General features: G+C 42.8%; 1 protein-coding gene across 2 annotated transcripts in view; it reads left to right on the top strand.

The window, feature by feature from the left end:
• Positions 1–413: 413 nt before the first annotated feature.
• Positions 414–17988, top strand: part of LOC140453372 (interferon lambda receptor 1-like) — a 36661-nt gene continuing 19086 nt past the window's right edge. Inside the window, exons 1-2 of one of the 2 annotated variants that reach the window (XM_072547944.1) lie at positions 414–571; positions 15849–15966. In XM_072547944.1, coding sequence (XP_072404045.1) covers positions 499–571; positions 15849–15966 — 191 coding nt within the window. In that variant the 5' untranslated portion in view covers positions 414–498. The remainder of the gene's footprint in view (positions 572–15848; positions 15967–17988) is intronic. The other variant, XM_072547945.1, reaches the window with a different exon arrangement.

The raw sequence follows: 17988 nt of genomic DNA, 5'->3' as shown, positions 1-17988 counted from the left end.
TTTTTATATGGGAGAGCGGGGCTGAGCTCGGGGTGGGCGGTGCTGAGCTGAGGGGCCGATGGACGGGTCCGGTGCTTGGATGGGCGGGTCTGGTGCCTGGGTGGGCGGGGCTGAGCTGTGGAGCGGATGGGCGTGTCTACGGCCCGGGTTAGGCGGGGCTGAGCTGAGGGGCGGATGGGCGTGTCTGGGGCCTGGGTGGGCGGGGCTGAGCTGAGGGGCGGATGGGCGTGTCTGGGGCCTGGGTGGGCGGGGCTGTACTCTGGAGCGGATGGATGTATCTGGGGCCTGGGTGGGTGGGGCTGAGCTGAGGGGCGGATGGGCGTGTCTGGGGCCTGGGTGGGCGGGGCTGAGCTGAGCGGCGGATGGGCGTGTCAGGGGCCTGGGTTAGGCGGGGCTGAGCTGAGCACGTGGTCGAATTTGAGTCGGGGCGGGTGAGCAAGATGGCGGCGGTTGGAGTCTGTGGATCGTAGGGCCGCGGTTCGGCCGCTCCTGGGTACCATGGAGACGGCACCGTGCAGTGGAACAGGCCGCTTCCACATCATCCTGTACATCTTCATCACTGATGTGCTCGGTAATGTGACGGTTTAATTGTGTCCGCGGGTTCAGGGCCTAGTGTCAGCGGCGGGTTCCCGTCTTTGTTTCTCTCTATTGGAGAATATTTAAACAAAAACAGTCCGGCATTGGGTATTGAGGCCGTGACTGAGAGGTCAGGACCAGGAGGACAGGCTAAACAAGCTGGAATTCTCACAGAATAAACTTAACACCTTTACAGCTAAGATGCTGATTTAACGATGGGCCGCAGGCCTCTTCCTGCGCTGTAAAGTGGCTGTGATTCTGTGAAGAGGTTTTGATCGAGACAATAGAGAGGGAATGTTGTTTTAGACAGGCACAGGGGATGGAGAGCAGGGATGTATAACTAAGGCACAATAAAGCTCCGAGACCAAAATAAAACTGGAGATGTTGGAGTCGAGAGTGTGTTGCTGGGACAAGCACAGCAGGTCAGGCAGCATCCGAGGGACAGGAGAATCGACGCTTCGGACAAGAGCCTTCATCAGGAATGACTTTGAATTTGAAGGGCTTAGGCCCAAAACATCGATTCTCCTGCTCCTCGGGTGCTTTTCCAGCACCACTAATCCAGAATCTGATCTCCAGCATCTGCAGTCCTCACTTTCTCTTAGGAATCCAAAGTTGACAGACAGGAGCGTAGAAGAACACAGCAAGCCAGGCAGCATTAGGAGATGGAGAAGTTGATGTTTCAGGTATAACCCTTTTTCAGGACTGGGGATGGGTGCAGGGAGAGCTGCAGATAAAGGGGGTGGCGGGGACAGGTTGGTGAAATGGGGAGAGGGGAAGACAGGTTGATGGTACAAACCTTATTGGTCAATGTGAGGAATGATTCTGGTTGGTGGCAGGGAGCAGGGGAAGGAAGGGGCAGGGACTGGGAAGGGACATTATTTGAAATTTGAGAACTCTTATGTTGTGTTCTCCAGGCTGTAGGCTGCACAGGGGGAAGATGAGGTGTTATTTCTCCAATTTGTGGTTTGGTTTGTTGTGACAGTGGAGGACACCAAGGATGGTCATGACAGAAAGGGAGTGGGAAGGGGAATTAAAATGGGCGGTGACTAGGAGGTCTGATCAGCTTCTTCGGGCCTGTCTGAAGTGCTTGGCAAACCGTTCCCTAAGTTTACATTTGATCTCCCTAATGTAGAGAAGATGTATACGACTCTGGTCAGACTGCAGTTGAAATATTGAGAGCAGTTTTGAGTGCTGTATCTAAGGAAGGATGTGCTAGTCCAGAGGAGGTTTCCAAGAATGGGTTGTCCTATGAGGAGTGGTTCAAAATTCTTAAGTCAATACTCGATGGATTTTTGAAAAAATGGTGGGAGAATCTCTTTAAATATGAGAGCCTTGTACAGTATAAAGTAGATGTCTTTGCTAATCCTCCTCTTTTGCTTTGTTGAGTCTGAACACACTCATCTAGTCCATTCTTACTTATTCAAGAATCACTTGCACTGTCTTCTCTTTCTGCTCCTTTTATTGGTCAGTGTATTGAGTATAGGAGTTGGGCGTCATTTTGCAGCTGTACAGGACATTGGTTAGGCCACTTTTGGAATATTGTGTGCAGTTCTGGTCTCCTTCCTCTGAGAAGGATGTTGTGAAATTTAAAAGGCTTCAGAAAAGACTTACAAGGATATTGCCAGGGTTGGAGGATGTGAGCTATAGGGAGAAGCTGAATAGGCTGGGTCTGTTTTCTCTGGAGTGTTGGAGGCTAAGGTGTGATTTTATAGAGGTTTATAAAATCATGAGGGGCATGGATAGGATAAATAGACAAAGTCTCTTCCCTGGAGTTGGGGAGTCCAGAACTAGAGGGCATAGGTTTAGGGTGAGAGGAGAAAGATATAAAAGGAACCTAAGGGGCAACATTTTCATGCAGAGGGGTGCGTGTATGGAATGAGCTGCCAGAGGAAGTGGTGGAGGCTGGTACAATTGCAACATTTAAAAGGCATTGGAATGGGTAGATGAATAGGAAGGGTTTGGAGGGATATGAGCCAAGTACTGGCAAATGGATCTGGTCGGCATGGACGAGTTGGACCGAAGGGTCTGTTTCTGTACTGTACATCACTACGACTGTATGGCCTCCAAAGATACTCCTCTACCCAGGAATCTATTCTTGGTCCCCACCTATTTCTTATTTGTATACTGTTTGTCAGCAATATAACATGAAAGCACAGTTTTAGTGACAATGCCTAGTTCTACATTGCTGTTGCCACCTCTTTTGACTCCTCTGTTGCTGAATTACTACCTAACATTCAGTGCTAGATGAGCAGAAATTTCCACTCCATCCAGGCGACTGACTGTGTGGAGTTTGCACGTTCTCCCCGTGTCTGCGTGGGTTTCCTCCGGGTGCTCCGGTTTCCTCCCACAGTCCAAAGATGTGCAGGCCAGGTGAATTGGCCATGCTAAATTGCCCATAGTGTTAGGTAAGGGGTAAATGTAGATGTAGGGGTATGGGTGGGTTACGCTTCGGCAGGGTGGTGTGGACTTGTTGGGCCGAAAGGCCTGTTTCCACACTGTAAGTAATCTAATCTAATCTAATCCCCCTATTTGGCAACAGACTGAGATTAAACCAACTTTTTCGCAAACTTGATGCCACATCTGAAGCAAAATGATCTTCTAAAGTCATTTTTGTGCCATCAGTAAGGCCACCTGTTTCTACTTGGAAACATCTCCCTGCTTCACACATCTCCACTCCTCTGATACCAAAACAACGCGGCTTGCCACCTTTACTTCTCGATTTAAATATTCCAATGCATTCCTGGCTGATATCTCACATTCTTTCTCTTCATATACTTTGTGGGTGTAGGTTTGCTCACTGAGCTGTAGGTTTGATATCCAGACGTTTCATTACCTGGCTAGGTAACATCATCAGTGGCGACCTCCAAGTGAAGCGAAGCTGTTGTCTCCTGCTTTCTATTTATATCTTTCTCCTGGATAGGGTTCCTGGGGTTTGCGATGATGTCATTTCCTGTTCGTTTTCTGAGGGGTTGATAGATGGCATCGCGATCTATGTGCTTGTTTATGGCATTGTGGTTGGAGTGCCAGGCCTCTAGGAATTCTCTGGCATGTCTTTGCTTAGCCTGTCCCAGGATAGATGTGTTGTCCCAGTCGAAATGGTGGGTTTTTTCATCCATGTGTAGGGCTATGAGGGAGAGGGGGTCGTGTCTTTTTGTGGCTAGCTGGTGTTTGTGTATCCTGGTGGCTAACTTTCTTCCTGTTTGTCCTACGTAGTGTTTGTGGCAGTCCTTGCATGGAATTTTATAGATGACGTTGGTTTTGTCCATGGGTTGTACTGGGTCTTTTAAGTTTGTTAGTTTTTGTTTGAGAGTGTCGGTGGGTTTGTGTGCACCTAGTAGCACACGAATGAAACAAACCACCATTTCGACTGGGACAACACATCTATCCTGGGACAGGCTAAGCAAAGACATGCCAGAGAATTCCTAGAGGCCTGGCACTCCAACCACAACACCATAAACAAGGACATAGATCTAGATGCCATCTAACAACCCCTCAGAAAGCGAACAGGAAATGACATCACCACAAACCCCAGGAACCCCATCCAGGAGAAAGATATAAATAGAAAGCAGGAGACAACAGCTTCACTTCTCTTGGAGGTTGCTTCTGATGATGTTACCTCGCCAGGTAATGAAGCGTCTGGATATCAAACCTACAGCTCAACCTACACCCTAAACCTCAACCTGAGCTACAAACCTTCACAAATCATATACTTTGTGCTGAAAGGATATTGATGACCGTGGACTTCTGTGTTAATCCATGATTGTGCTTCCTAAGATACTGTGGTGGTTTACCTTTGCCTACAATAAATGGTTGATGAGCAATCTTTGGTTCATATTGCATAATAGCATATCCTAAAAGAATTTAAAAGCTGATACTTTTAATGTACATTTCAGCACATTTTGTTGCATTAAATACATGCCTTCTTTGGCCATCAAATATTAGAGTGGAACTTGAACCTGGAGCTTCTGGCTCAGACAGGGCCCACTGTGTCCCAATACTCAGTTCTCATCAATATCGTTTGGTTGTAGGAATAAGGAACTTTTCTTATGCAAAGGAAACCCCTGCACTCTTTCTAAATATCATCTTTCCTTCCTAAGTGTGCTCAGAACTGTGTGCAGTATTTTCATTGTGGGCATCAGTTTGAGATGCAAGGTTAACATAACCACCTTTTTCTTGTATTCTTTACATTTGGTGAAAAAAGAAGTGCCTGGCATCGTGTGTAAATTTCAACCTGCCCTGCTACCTTTAACAATTTTTGCAAATATGCATAGAGGCTTGTCTGCCTCTGCACTCTATTTAGAATTGTATCCTTTATTTATGTATTGTCTCTCCTTGTTCTTCCTACCAAAATGAACTACTACACACTACTTGTTTTGAATTTCATCTGCCTCCTGTTAGCTCATTTCACCCAACTTATCTGCAAATGACTTGAAGCTCTGTACTATCCTCAATTTCACAATGCTTCCAAGTTGCACGCAATCTGTAAATTTTGAAGTTGTATTTAATATATCTTGTATAGATATCAAGAAAGGGAAGGGTCCCAAATGAACACCATAATTCGGCTACAAGCTTCCTTCAGTTTGAAAAGTACTACTATTATTTCCTGTCACTAAGTCAATTTCATACGTGTTGCTGCTGTCCGACTTCCATGAGTTTTTTCTTTGAATTGATAATATCCTTGCCTTTGTTTTGTTAAGGGGAGAAAGTGAGGACTGCAGATGCTGGAGATCAGAGCTGAAAATGTGTTGCTGGAAAAGCGCAGCAGGTCAGGCAGCATCCAAGGAACAGGAGAATCGACGTTTCGGGCATAAGCCCTTCTTCAGAATTCCTGAAGAAGGGCTTATGCCCGAAACGTCGATTCTCCTGTTCCTTGAATGCTGCCTGACCTGCTGTGCTTTTCCAGCAACACATTTTCAGCTTTGTTTTGTTAACCCTCAATAGTGCATCCTTCTCTGAGATCATTTAAATTGAATGTAACAAAACAGCTCTTAAATGCAGATCACCATATCTCTACCAACCAATCCCTTACCCTATACCTCATAAGGATAACTTAGGACATATGACTTACAACATCTCTAATGATAAGGAAGTTAGCATTAAGGCACTTTACCTGAATGCTCGTAGCATTCATAACAAAGCCGATGAACTAATGGCACAGATAATAGTGAATGATTATGATGTAGTAGGCATCACAGAGACTTGGTTACAGGGGGGTCAGGACTGGCAGTTAAACCTCCATGGTTTTTCAACTTATCGAAAAGACAGAGAGGTGGGCAGAGGGGGTGGGGTTGCCTTGTTAGTTAAGAACAAAATTAAATCTATGGTATTGAATGACATAGCGTCGGATGATGTGGAGTCTGTGTGGGTGGAATTGAGGAACCACAAAGGCAAAAAAACCATAATTGGAGTTGTGTACAGACCTCCTAACAGTGGTCAGGACCAGGGACGCAACATGTACCGGGAAATAGAGAAGGCATGTCAGAAAGGCAAGGTTACATTGATCATGGGTGACTTCAATATGCAGGTGGACTGGGTAAATAATGTTGCTAGTGGATCTAAAGAAAGGGAGTTCATGGAATGCTTACAAGATGGCTTTTTGGAACAGCTTGTCATGGAGCCCACAAGAGAGCAGGCTATTCTGGACCTAGTGCTTTGCAATGAACCAGACTCTATAAAAGATCTTAAAGTAAGGGAACCCTTAGGAAGCAGCGACCATAATATGGTAGAGTTCAGTCTGGAGTTTGAAAGGGAGAAGGCAAAATCTGATGTAATGGTGTTACAGTTGAATAAAGGTAATTATGAGGGCATGAGAGAGGAACTGACTAAAATAGACTGGAAGCAGACGCTAACCGGGAAGACGCTAGAGCAAAAATGGCAGGAGTTTGTAGGTATAATTGAGGACACTGTACAGAGGTTCATTCCCAAGAAAAGAAAGATTAACCGGGGAGGGATTAGACAACCTTGGCTGACAAAGGAAGTCAGGAAATGTATTAAAGAAAAAGAGAGATCCTATAAAGTGGCTAAGAACAGTGGGAAATCAGAAGATTGGGAAGGATACAAAAGCCAACAGAGGATAACAAAGAGTGTAATAAGAAATGAGAGGATCAAATATGAAGGTAGGCTAGCCAGTAATATTAGAAATAATAGTAAAAGTTTCTTTCAGTACATAAGAAACAAACGACAGGCAAAAGTAGACATTGGGCCACTTCAAACTGATGCAGGGAGCCTAGTGATGGGAGATAAGGAAATAGCAGGAGAACTTAACAAGTACTTTGCGTCAGTTTTCACAGTGGAAGACATGAGTAATATCCCAAAAATTAAAGGGTGTCACGGGGCTGAGTTGAGTATGGTTGCCATTACGAAAGAGATAGTGCTAGAAAAGTTAAAAAGTCTTAAAATTGATAAATCTCCTGGCCCCGATGGGATACACCCTAGAGTTCTGAGAGAGGTTGCTGAGGAAATAGCAGAGGCATTGGTTGAGATCTTTCAAGAGTCACTGGAGTCAGGAAAGGTCCCGGATGATTGGAAGATGGCTGTAGTAACCCCCTTGTTCAAGAAAGGATCAAGGCAAAAGATGGAAAATTATAGGCCAATCAGCTTAACCTCAGTTGTAGGTAAAATTCTAGAATCCATCATTAAGGATGAGGTTTCTAAATTCTTGGAAGAGCAGAGTCTGATTAGAACAAGTCAACATGGATTTAGTAAAGGGAGGTCATGCCTGACAAACCTGTTGGAATTTTTTGAAGAGGTAACAAGTAGGTTAGACCAGGGAAACCCAGTGGATGTGGTCTATCTGGACTTTCAAAAGGCCTTTGATAAGGTGCCACACGGGAGGCTGCTGAGCAAGGTGAGGGCCCATGGTGTTCGAGGTGAGCTGCTGGGATGGATTGAGGATTGGCTATCTAACAGAAGGCAGAGAGTTGGGATAAAAGGTTCTTTTTCAGAATGGCAGCCGGTGACGAGCGGTGTCCCGCAGGGTTCGGTGCTGGGGCCACAGCTGTTCGCATTATATATTAATGATTTGGATGAGGGAACCGGGGGCATTCTAGCGAAGTTTGCCGATGATACGAAGTTAGGTGGACAGGCAGGTAGTACTGAGGAAGTGGGGAGGCTACAGAAGGATCTCGACAGGTTGGGAGAGTGGTCCAGGAAATGGCTGATGGAATTTAACGTGAGCAAGTGCGAGGTCTTGCACTTTGGAAAAAAGAATAAAAGCATGGACTACTTTCTAAATGGTGAGAAAATTAATAAAGCCAAAGCACAAAGGGATCTGGGAGTGCTAGTCGAGGATTCTCTAAAGGTAAACATGCAGGTTGAGTCCGTGATTAAGAAAGCGAATGCAATGTTGTCTCTTATCTCAAGAGGGTTGGAATATAAAAGCAGAGATGTACTACTAAGACTTTATAAAGCTCTGGTTAGGCCCCATTTGGAGTACTGTGTCCAGTTTTGGTCCCCACACCTCAGGAAGGACATACTGGCACTGGAACGTGTCCAGCGGAGATTCACACGGATGATCCCTGGAATGACAGGTCTAGCATATGAGGAACGGCTGAGGATACTGGGATTGTATTCGTTGGAGTTTAGAAGATTAAGGGGAGATCTAATAGAGACGTACAAAATAATACATGGCTTTGAAAAGGTGGATGCTAGAAAATTGTTTCTGTTAGGCGAGGAGACTAGGACCCGTGGACACAGCCTTAGAATTAGAGGGGGTCATTTCAGAACAGAAATGCGGAGACATTTCTTCAGCCAGAGAGTGGTGGGCCTGTGGAATTCATTGCCACGGAGTGCAGTGGAAGCCGGGACGCTAAATGTCTTCAAGGCCGAGATTGATAGGTTCTTGTTGTCTAGAGGAATTAAGGGCTACGGGGAGAATGCTGGCAAGTGGAGCTGAAATGCGCATCAGCCATGATTGAATGGCGGAGTGGACTCGATGGGCCGAATGGCCTTACTTCCACTCCTATGTCTTATGGTCTTATGGTTCTTGGAGTTGCAATGGATCCTTTCTTGTTGAACTGGAAACCTTTTTGTTGTAGAGCATTTTCCAGAACACGTTCTCGGAACCCCTGTCCCTCTATTAGCTTTACAGTATTACTATCCCAGCCTATATTTGGATGATTAAAGCCCTTCATTGTACTTTCTCTGTAATTTCCTTGCAAATCTGCTCCTTTAGGCTACCAATAAATGGGAATGATATGTAGCCTATACCAAGTAATATATCTGTACTCTTTTAATTGCTTACTATGGTATGGGCAAATAGATTCTGTAATAGAGAAATATAGCATGGAAACAGACCTTTCAGTCCAACTCATCCATGCCGACAAGATATCCTGACCTAATCTAGTCCCATTTGTCACCACTTGGCCTATATCCCTCCAAACTCTACCAGTTCAAAGATTCATAAAGATGTACAGCATGGAAACAGACCCTTCAGTCCAACTAATCCATACACCCACCCAAAAGCCTTTTAAATGTTGTAATTCTACCAGCCTCTACCACTTCCTCTTGCAGCTCATTCCACACACGCACCACTCTCTGCATGAAAAAGTTGTCCCTTAGGTCCCCCTTAAATCTTTCCTTTCTCACCCTAGTCTGGACTCCCCCACCCCAGGGAAAAGATCTTGGCTATTCATGCTCCTCATGGTTTTGTAAACCTCTATGAGGTCACCTCTCAGCCTCCAACGCTCCAAGGAAAACAACTCCAGCCTATTCAGCCTCTCTCTGTAGCTCAAACTTTCCACCTGTGGCAGCATCCTTGTAAATCTTCTCTGAACTCTTTCAAATTTCACAACATTCTTCTGATAGGAAGGAGACAAGAATTGCATGCAATATTCCAGAAGTGGTCTAACCAATGTCCTGTACACCTGCAACATGGCCTCCCAACTCCTATACTCAGTGCTCTGACCAATAAAGGAAAGCATACCAAACACCACCTTCACTATCCTATCTACCTGTGACTGTACTTCCAAGGAACTGTGTACCTCCTCAAACTCTCTGGGGTATCCTCTCATTAGCATGTACTTTTTTTTAAAATCAGTATTACCACCTCTCACTCTTTCCTATCTTTCCAGAATGCCTTCAGTTCAGGAATATTAAATACCAAGCTCTGTCCTCTTTTGAGTCACATTGTTATATCTGCACATGGCCATCTTAAAATTCAATAATCCAATTTGCCACATTGCATTCATTTATGTACGTGCATTAACATACTGTTTCCTACTCAAGTGCTGTCTATCTGCCCAAGTATTCTGTGCACGTTCCTCAATGATATTACCTCCTGGTTTCCAGACCCCTGCCAAGTTAGTTTTTGCTTTCTCCCTGGCAGTGTCGGTAAATTACTTGGCAGGGCATTCAGCCTTAGCCTTTATTTAGGTATAAACCTTTTGCTTTTGCAGGTCCCATTTCTCTGGATCTGTCCAATTATTATGGACTAGGCCAGACCACCCAAAATATTCTTAAGCAGGCAATCCAGACCATAACTTTGCAATCTGTTTCGGTAAGTGTATGGTGAAAATTACACGGAATAAGTTAGTTAGGTTGACTAACAGATTTTAAAACAAACAGAAATTTATTCACAAAATTACATAATGAAACACAAAGATCTGAATAAAGAACCCCTACAGAACTCAGCCTATCCAGATTAAACTTAATGATGCTGTTCCAAATATACACAACAGTCCCCAATAAGCAACCCTCCTTTAAAAAAACAGTAAGAATAGACCAAATGCATACAGGTTGAAGTTAAAAGGGCAGAAGGAGGGAGAGAGCTTTGCAGCCTGTTTCCACAGAGCTGAACTCCTCACTAGTTCTGGACTGAAGTGCTCATCTAGAAAGCTGACCGCTCCCCTTTCATTGTACAGGTCACTTCTAAAACATGACCACTTTGGCCTGAGGTCTCATTTATTTACATATAAACAAAAGACCTCTCAACATCCTTTTTCATCTCTATACCAAACTAGTCACCTCGGAACTGAGAAGGTTTTGTGACCCCTTTGAAAATAAACCAAGGACACCGTATCTTTGAGAAAAAGGGACCAGCTTTGAGACGCAATGTCCTTGGAATCTGAAGCCCTTATTTCTGCATAATGTTCCCAACTAGGGATTGACATAGGTTTTATCAAGAGAGAATTTGAAAATTTCTTAAGGGTTACCTTAATTTTCAGAGACTTGTTTTATTCATTCCAACTGCCACAAGGATCGGTGGTGGGATCTCTACTTTTTGTCACTTACATAATGATTTGGATGCGAGCATAAGAGGTACAGTTAGTAAGTTTGTAGATGACACCAAAATTGGAGATGTAGTGGACAGCGAAGAAGGTTACCTCAGACTACAACAGGATCTTGATGAGATGGGCCAATGGGCCGAGAAGTGGTAGAGAGATTTTAATTCCGATAAATGCGAGGTGCTGCATTTTGGGAAAGCAAATCTGAGCAGAACGTATACACTTAATGGTAAGGTCCTGTGGAGTGTTGCTGAACAAAGAGACCTTGGAGTGCAGTTTCATAGCTCCTTGAAAGTGGAGTCACAGGTAGATAGGATAGTGAAGAAGGCATTTGGTATGCTTTCCTTTATTGGTCAGAGTATTGAGTACAGGAGTTGGGAGGTCATGTTGTGGCTGTACAAGACATTGGTTAGGCCACTGTTGGAATATTGCTTGTAATTCTGGTCTCCTTCCTATCTGAAAGAGGTTGTGAAACTTGAAAGGGTTCAGAAAATATTTACAAGGATATTTCTAGGGTTGGAGGATTTGAGCTACAGGGAGAGGCTGAACAGGCTGGGGCAGTTTTCCCTGGAGCGTCGGAGGCTGAGGGGTGACCTTATAGAGGTTTACAAAATCATGAGGGGCATGAATAGGATAAATAGACGAAGTCTTTTCCCTGGGGTGGGGGAGTCCAGAACTAGAGGGCAGAGGTTTAGGGTGAGAGGGGAAAGATGTAAAAGGGTCCTAAGGAGCAACTTTTTCACGCAGGAAGTGGTACATGTATGGAATGAGCAGCCAGAGGAAGTGGTGGAGGCTGGTACAATTGCAACATTTATAAGGCATTTGGATGGGTATATGAATAGAAAGGGTTTGGAAGGATATGGGCCGGGTGCTGGCAGGTGGGACGAGATTGGGTTGGGATATCTGGTTGGATGGGCAGGTTGGTCCCAAGAGACTGTTTCCATGCTGTACATCTCTATGATTCTAAATGGTAATAATGCCTTCCATCTTTGTATTGATTGTTTAAAACTTTTTTCCCTTTAAATAGATACGTTAGCACAAATAACAAAGTTTGCTCGGTCAGCATTTGTTGCCCATCCCCTATTTCCCTTGAGGATGACATTGCAGTCCATGTGGTATAGGTACACTTGCATTGCTATTAGGGAGGGAAATCTTGTATTTTGACAGTTTTGGGCAGTGTACGGCTTGGAAGGGAACTTGCACGTGATAGTTCTCATATCGGCAAACCTTGTGCTTTTGGGTGGTAGAAGTTGTAGATTTGAAAGAAACTGTCAGAGGACGGCGTCTTGATGAGTTATTTTGGCACATCTTGTATGTAATCCATGTTGACACAGTTTACCAGTAGCAGAGGGATCGTATGCTGAGGGTGCAGGTGGTGCCAGTCAAGAAGGATGCTTTGTCCTGGAGGATCTTGAGTCGCTTCTGGTGTTGGAGCTAGGGCCTGGGACAAGAAGCTGTGTCAGCACTGATTAGCTCGGGCTGTGCCAAAACCAAGCCCACTGTGCCTGAGTCAAAGATCAGGGCGCATTCGATGTGATCATGGCTGATCATTCAACTTAGTACCATGTTTCCACTTTCTCCCCATACTCTAATCCCTTTAGCTATAAGGCCTGGTGTAAGGAAGTCCAAATGCCAGAGGGTATAGGTTTAAGGTAAGAGAGAAAACATTTGAAAAACACCCAAGGGGCAACTTTTTCTCAGAGGGTGGTACATCTATGGAACAAGTTACCAGAGGAAGTGGTAGAGACCAGTGAATTACAATATTTAAAAGACATTTGGACATGTATGTGGATAGGAAAGGTTTATGGGCCAAATGCAGGCAAATGGGACTAGTTCAGTTTAGGAAACCTGTTCGGCATGGACAAGTCTGAAGGGCCTCTTTCATGTCGTATGAATAGTCAGATAAACTAGGATCTGAGGGCACAGCCTCAGAGTGAAGGGACAACCCTTCAGAAATGAAATGAGGATGTTGAATCAGCCAGAGAATAGTGAATCTGTAGAAATCATTACCGCAGAGGGCTGTGGAGACCAAGTCATTCAGTGTCTTTCAGACAGATTCTTGATTAGTAAGAGGATTGAGGGTTATGGGGAGAAGGTAGGAGAATGAGGATATGAAACATACCAGACACGATCAAATTGCAGAGCAGATTTGGTGGGCTGAATGGTTTAATTCTGCGCCTAAATCATGTGATCTTATGGCACAGAGTAGTGGGCTAAAGGGCTTCTTTCCATGCTGATTTAAAAACTCTGTGACTCACACGTGTGTTCTCAATTAATTGGAATGAGCAAAATTTGGAGCTATCAATATAATAAGAGCAAAATATTGCGAACTGGAAATTGTCATAAGAACAAGGTCAGAGAAATTCAGCAAGTCTGTCGGGAGAGAGAAATTTTTTAAGAAAAGTCTGATATGACTCTTAGAAGCAGAGTCATACTGGAATTAAAGTGCTAACTCTGTTGCTTTTTCCACAGCTGCTTCCAGGCCTGCTCAGTTCCTCCAGTACTTTTGGTTTTTGTTTTGGCTATCGATGTAAAATATTCACGTTGAAAAATAGTCAATTTATGTAAAACCTCTTTGCCCAGAAAGTAATGAGGATGTGGAACATGCCATCACAGAGAGTGGTTGAGGTTTACGTAGATTATCGAATGGTTACAGAACAGGAGGAGGACATTTGCCTGTCAAGTCCCTGTTTGGCTCCCTGCATTGGGAACTCAGCTTGTCCCTTTCCCTGCAGCCATGCAATTTTATTTCTCTTCAGTTGCTAGTCTAATTCCCCTTTGAAAGCGCTGACTGAATCTGCCTACACCACATGCTAATCGGTGCACAAAACAATACTTCCTCATGTTGTTGTTGATTGTTTTGTCAGTCACCTCAAATTAGTGCCCTTTTGGTTTTTGATTTTTCCACCAATGAGAACAGTTACTTTCGACTCTGCACATACCTGTCATCATTTTGAACACCATCAAATCTCCTCCCAATTTTCTCTTCTTGAAAAGGTCAATTCTTGCTTCCCAATTATGCCCATATAATGAAGTAGCATGTCCTTTAAAAAGTATCTTTTTTTCCTACGTTTGGGGATGTAGGAACAGGATTAGATCATTCAGCTCTTTTTAAAAATTCTGGCGTGTGCGCTTTGCAGGCTGGGCTGCTGAGATGGTGATCGTGAACTGTCTGTGGGACATGGATGTCCCTGGTTGGCCAGATTTATTGCCCTTGACTAGATGGTAGTGAACTGTCTCCTTGAATCTGCTGCAGTCTGTTTGGTGTAGGTACACTTGCACTGCTGTTAGAGCTAGAGTTCCACAGTTTTTAACCCAGCAACAGTAAAGGAACAGCAATATATTTTCAAGTTTGATTTTCCCCAGGAACTGAAGAGAGCAGTCTTGAATTTGAATTGGACTGCGAAATGCTAATGAATAGTTCTGAAAGGCCAGACTGTCTCTTGCTTTGGTAAACTGGTGACTAGCAATATAATGATTCCAGAGGTGAGGGGTTTGTCTTATGAAAAGCCGAGCAGTTTAGATCGATATTGTCTTGTGTTTAGAAGAATGAGGGAGCTAATTGAGGTATATAAAATGCTAAAAGGGATTGACAAAGTAGATGTAGAGATGATGTTTCCTCTTTTGGGGCAATCTAGCATGGGTCATCATAGTTTTAGGCTTAGGGGTAGCAGATTTAAAGCAGAGAATAGTGGTTTTTATGTTCTGGCTAATTGTATGTGGATTTTGCTTTGCTATTTGTATTTTAGTTTTAATTTTTATTGAAATTGACTCAAATTTGAGGCAATCAGCTCTGCGGCCTGAATTGTAGATTTTTGTTGTACAATTTATCCAAAATTCATAACTGAATGGAAAAGTTCACAGACTTAAAGCAGAGAGTACTTCTAGCACAACTTGAGCTTCCATATTTTGTATATGATTAAAAGGCATTATGATTGAGGCCTCCCCATCTAAAAAAAACTGTCCCTGTCCCAGAATAAATTATTCATTTGGTTCTGTTGATGGCAGACTCCAAAAAACAAAGCTTTTAACCATAAGGAGAAAGGCAGAATTTAAAAGATTGTATTTTTTTTAATACTAAAGTACTGACTACAGCACACAAAAATAGCGAGCAAAAGTGTCTTTAATTTTAAGTCACTTTCAGAAATACGCAATGAATTACACACTGATGTAAAATGCTTTTTCTTGTGAAACACATTGTTAGTTCAGTTAAAATACATCAAAGAAATTAAATTACATTGTAAATCTGATTGCACCAGTTCCAGATAGATTTTGTACTTGAAGTTATAGAAATGAATTTGAATAGAAACTTGATTTCTTAAAAAGCCCTAAAAGCAAGTGCAAGTTGCAGCTATCATTTGCTCAGAGATAAATCTTATCTCTGAATTAAACCTTTTGCATTTGTGAGGTTTAAATCTTCTGCAGTATTTAGTGAGCTGTATCAAACAAGTGGTATTAAATAATTGTATCCATAGATTTTGAAATAGCATGGTCTTAGTGGAATGATCTAATTTTTAAAAAACTTTTCTCTCTACTTTGCTCATATTGAAGGTTTCTGAGAATGAAGATGTTGTTGCATGTCCTATTTCCTGTCACACTTGCTAAGTCATTGTGGTTAGCGGTTACATCTTTTTGTTTAAAAGCTGCCCGTCTACTACCGGCTAATCATTTTTAATCTTTTCATGAACTGGATGATTTATTCACATTAAATGAATTCGTTTACATCTTGCATTACAAGTCTGATGATGTTTCATTACAGTATTTCAATTGCATATACTTTCAGAAAAATGATGGTGGTTGAAAATATTGTTGGATTTTAGCAACAGTAACTTGTCATGCAAGTGTTTAACAAAAAAATAGCTCATTGTTAAATAGGTCACTCAACCTCTTCAGGATGACTAACTCAAATAAAAGCATATTCTCATAAATCTTTCCTCATTCAAAATACACATTTGAAGCTTGGAGGTAATTATTTACTAATGATTGAATAGAATATGAGAGTGTTTATATTGCTTTCTTTCCTTTATAGTTATTTTTTGCTTTTCTCAGGTAATGTGTTGATTCCTGCTCAAAATTTGACCTTGAGTTCAAAGAATTTCAGTGTGTTTTTGACCTGGATGCCCCCTGAAGAACATCCTCCTCAAGCCACATACAGCGTGGAAATAATGTAAATGTTGAATTAAATTATCTTTTCAAATTCTTTTCACTTTGTAAATGAACTTTCCTGTAGCACATTGTGGTGCTGATTTGTAATTCTGTAAACTTAGCTATGGCCTCATGTTGTATGCATGCAATAGGGTTTGGAGTTCTTGCAACAACACCAGGCTATTATCTCAGCTTTGTGCTCACTTTAAATCTTGAATCACCTTTGAAAAAGCACAGAATTACTTTCTACTTTCTACAGAAGCAAAATACTGCAGATTCTGTAAATTTTATTTTTAAAAATAGCAGGAAAACTGGAAATGCTCAGCATCTTGAGAAAAGTGGGGTTAGCAGATTGAAGTTGGGTCTTGTGTATTTATAAATTTTAACAGTTGAGTAGAACTGATCCTCTTGTTTTATATCAAGTGACCAACCATCCCTGCAGGTTCCCATCTTAGGGCTTTAGTGGCCTCTCACTGAGGGAAACCTAAAGCTGCAAGTACCATTCCAACTCTTCTCCAGCCACTTGATGAGGCGTTTCCAGAGGACATAATAATATCTGGTTTCTTCTCTCAGTCATTATATAGTGAGAGCAGCATGGTTTTATGGACTGAGGTGACATATTCTTTGTCAGCTTCATTTGAACCTCTTGACAACAACACATTTGTAGAGCACTGTTCTAGAGTCTTAGAGTCATTGAGATATACAGTGTGGAAACAGACTCTTCGGTCCAACCCATCCATGCTGACTAGATAGCCCAACCCAATCTAGTCCCACCTGCCAGCACCTGCCCCATATCCCTCCAAACCCATTCTATTCATATACCCATCCAAATGCATTTTAAATGTTGCAATTGTACCAACCTCCACCACTTCCTCTGGCAGCTCATTCCATACACGTACCACACAGTGTGAAACATTTCTTTTATATCTTTTCCCCCTCACCCTAAACCCAAGCCCTCTAATTCTGGACTCCCCGACCCCAAGGAAAAGACTTCTGTCTATTTATCCTATCCATGTCCCTCATAATTTTGTAAACCTCTATAAGGTCACCCCTCAACCTCCGATGTGGTGAGTGGTGAGCCTGTAAAAAGTGATTGAGGCCAAACCATTGAATGCTTTCAAGAAGGAGTTAGACATATTTCTTGGCAAAAGGAATCAAAGGAAATGCGGAGAAAACAGGAGAGGAATACTGAGTTGGATGGTAGGGAAAACAGTTCCAGCCTGTTCAGCCTCTCCCATTAGCTCAAATCCTCCAACCCTGGCAACATCCTTGTAAATCTTTTCTGGACCCTTTCAAGTTTCACATCTTTCCGACAGGAAGGAGACCAGAATTGCACGCAATATTCCAACAGTGGCCTAACCAATGTTCTGTACAGCAACGTGACCTCCTGACTCCTGTACTCAATACTTTGACCAATAAAAGAAAGCATACCAAACACCTTCTTCACTATCCTATCTACCTGATATTCCATTTCAAGGAGCTATGAACCTGCACTCCAAGGTGTCTCTGCTCAGCAAGTGTAGTAAAATTTGTCAGTGTTCGACCTGGCGACCAAAGGCTTGGAGAAAGAAGTAGAATTTCAGGATCTTATTAAGAGGACAGAGATGCTGAGAGTTTAGGATGAGAACTCTGAAATTTAGGTCCTAGGCAGATAAAATCGCAGCCAATGAGGGTGAGACAAAGGGTCTTGCAGGTTCACAAGAAACTATGAAACTATGAATAAGAAACTAGGAAATTGAGAGAAAGCTATTAATCAAAAATTAATGTGCTAAAGTGGTTCACTGTCCTTCATTATCAATACATAGGTAGGGGATGGAAGATGTACATCAACTGTGTTGGAATAAGCAGCAGAATGTTTGTCCAGTTTTGGTTCACCCCTTACTGTTGCTGTGAGGAAGGCTTTTTTCTGAGCCGTTGAGAAAGATTCAACATTCTCATGGTTACAGAACTCTTTACACTTTCATTTTCTGCTCTCTGGTTTCCTCGACTGCAAACTGCTTGGTGAGCTGGAAAATAAATTTATGTTTTGCCTATTTCACTTCTG

The sequence above is a fragment of the Chiloscyllium punctatum genome, chromosome 27, assembly GCF_047496795.1.
Source record: "Chiloscyllium punctatum isolate Juve2018m chromosome 27, sChiPun1.3, whole genome shotgun sequence".
Lineage (NCBI taxonomy): Eukaryota > Metazoa > Chordata > Chondrichthyes > Orectolobiformes > Hemiscylliidae > Chiloscyllium > Chiloscyllium punctatum.
The sequence above is the reverse complement of the archived record's forward strand: the minus strand, read 5'-3'. Positions and strand labels throughout refer to the sequence as shown.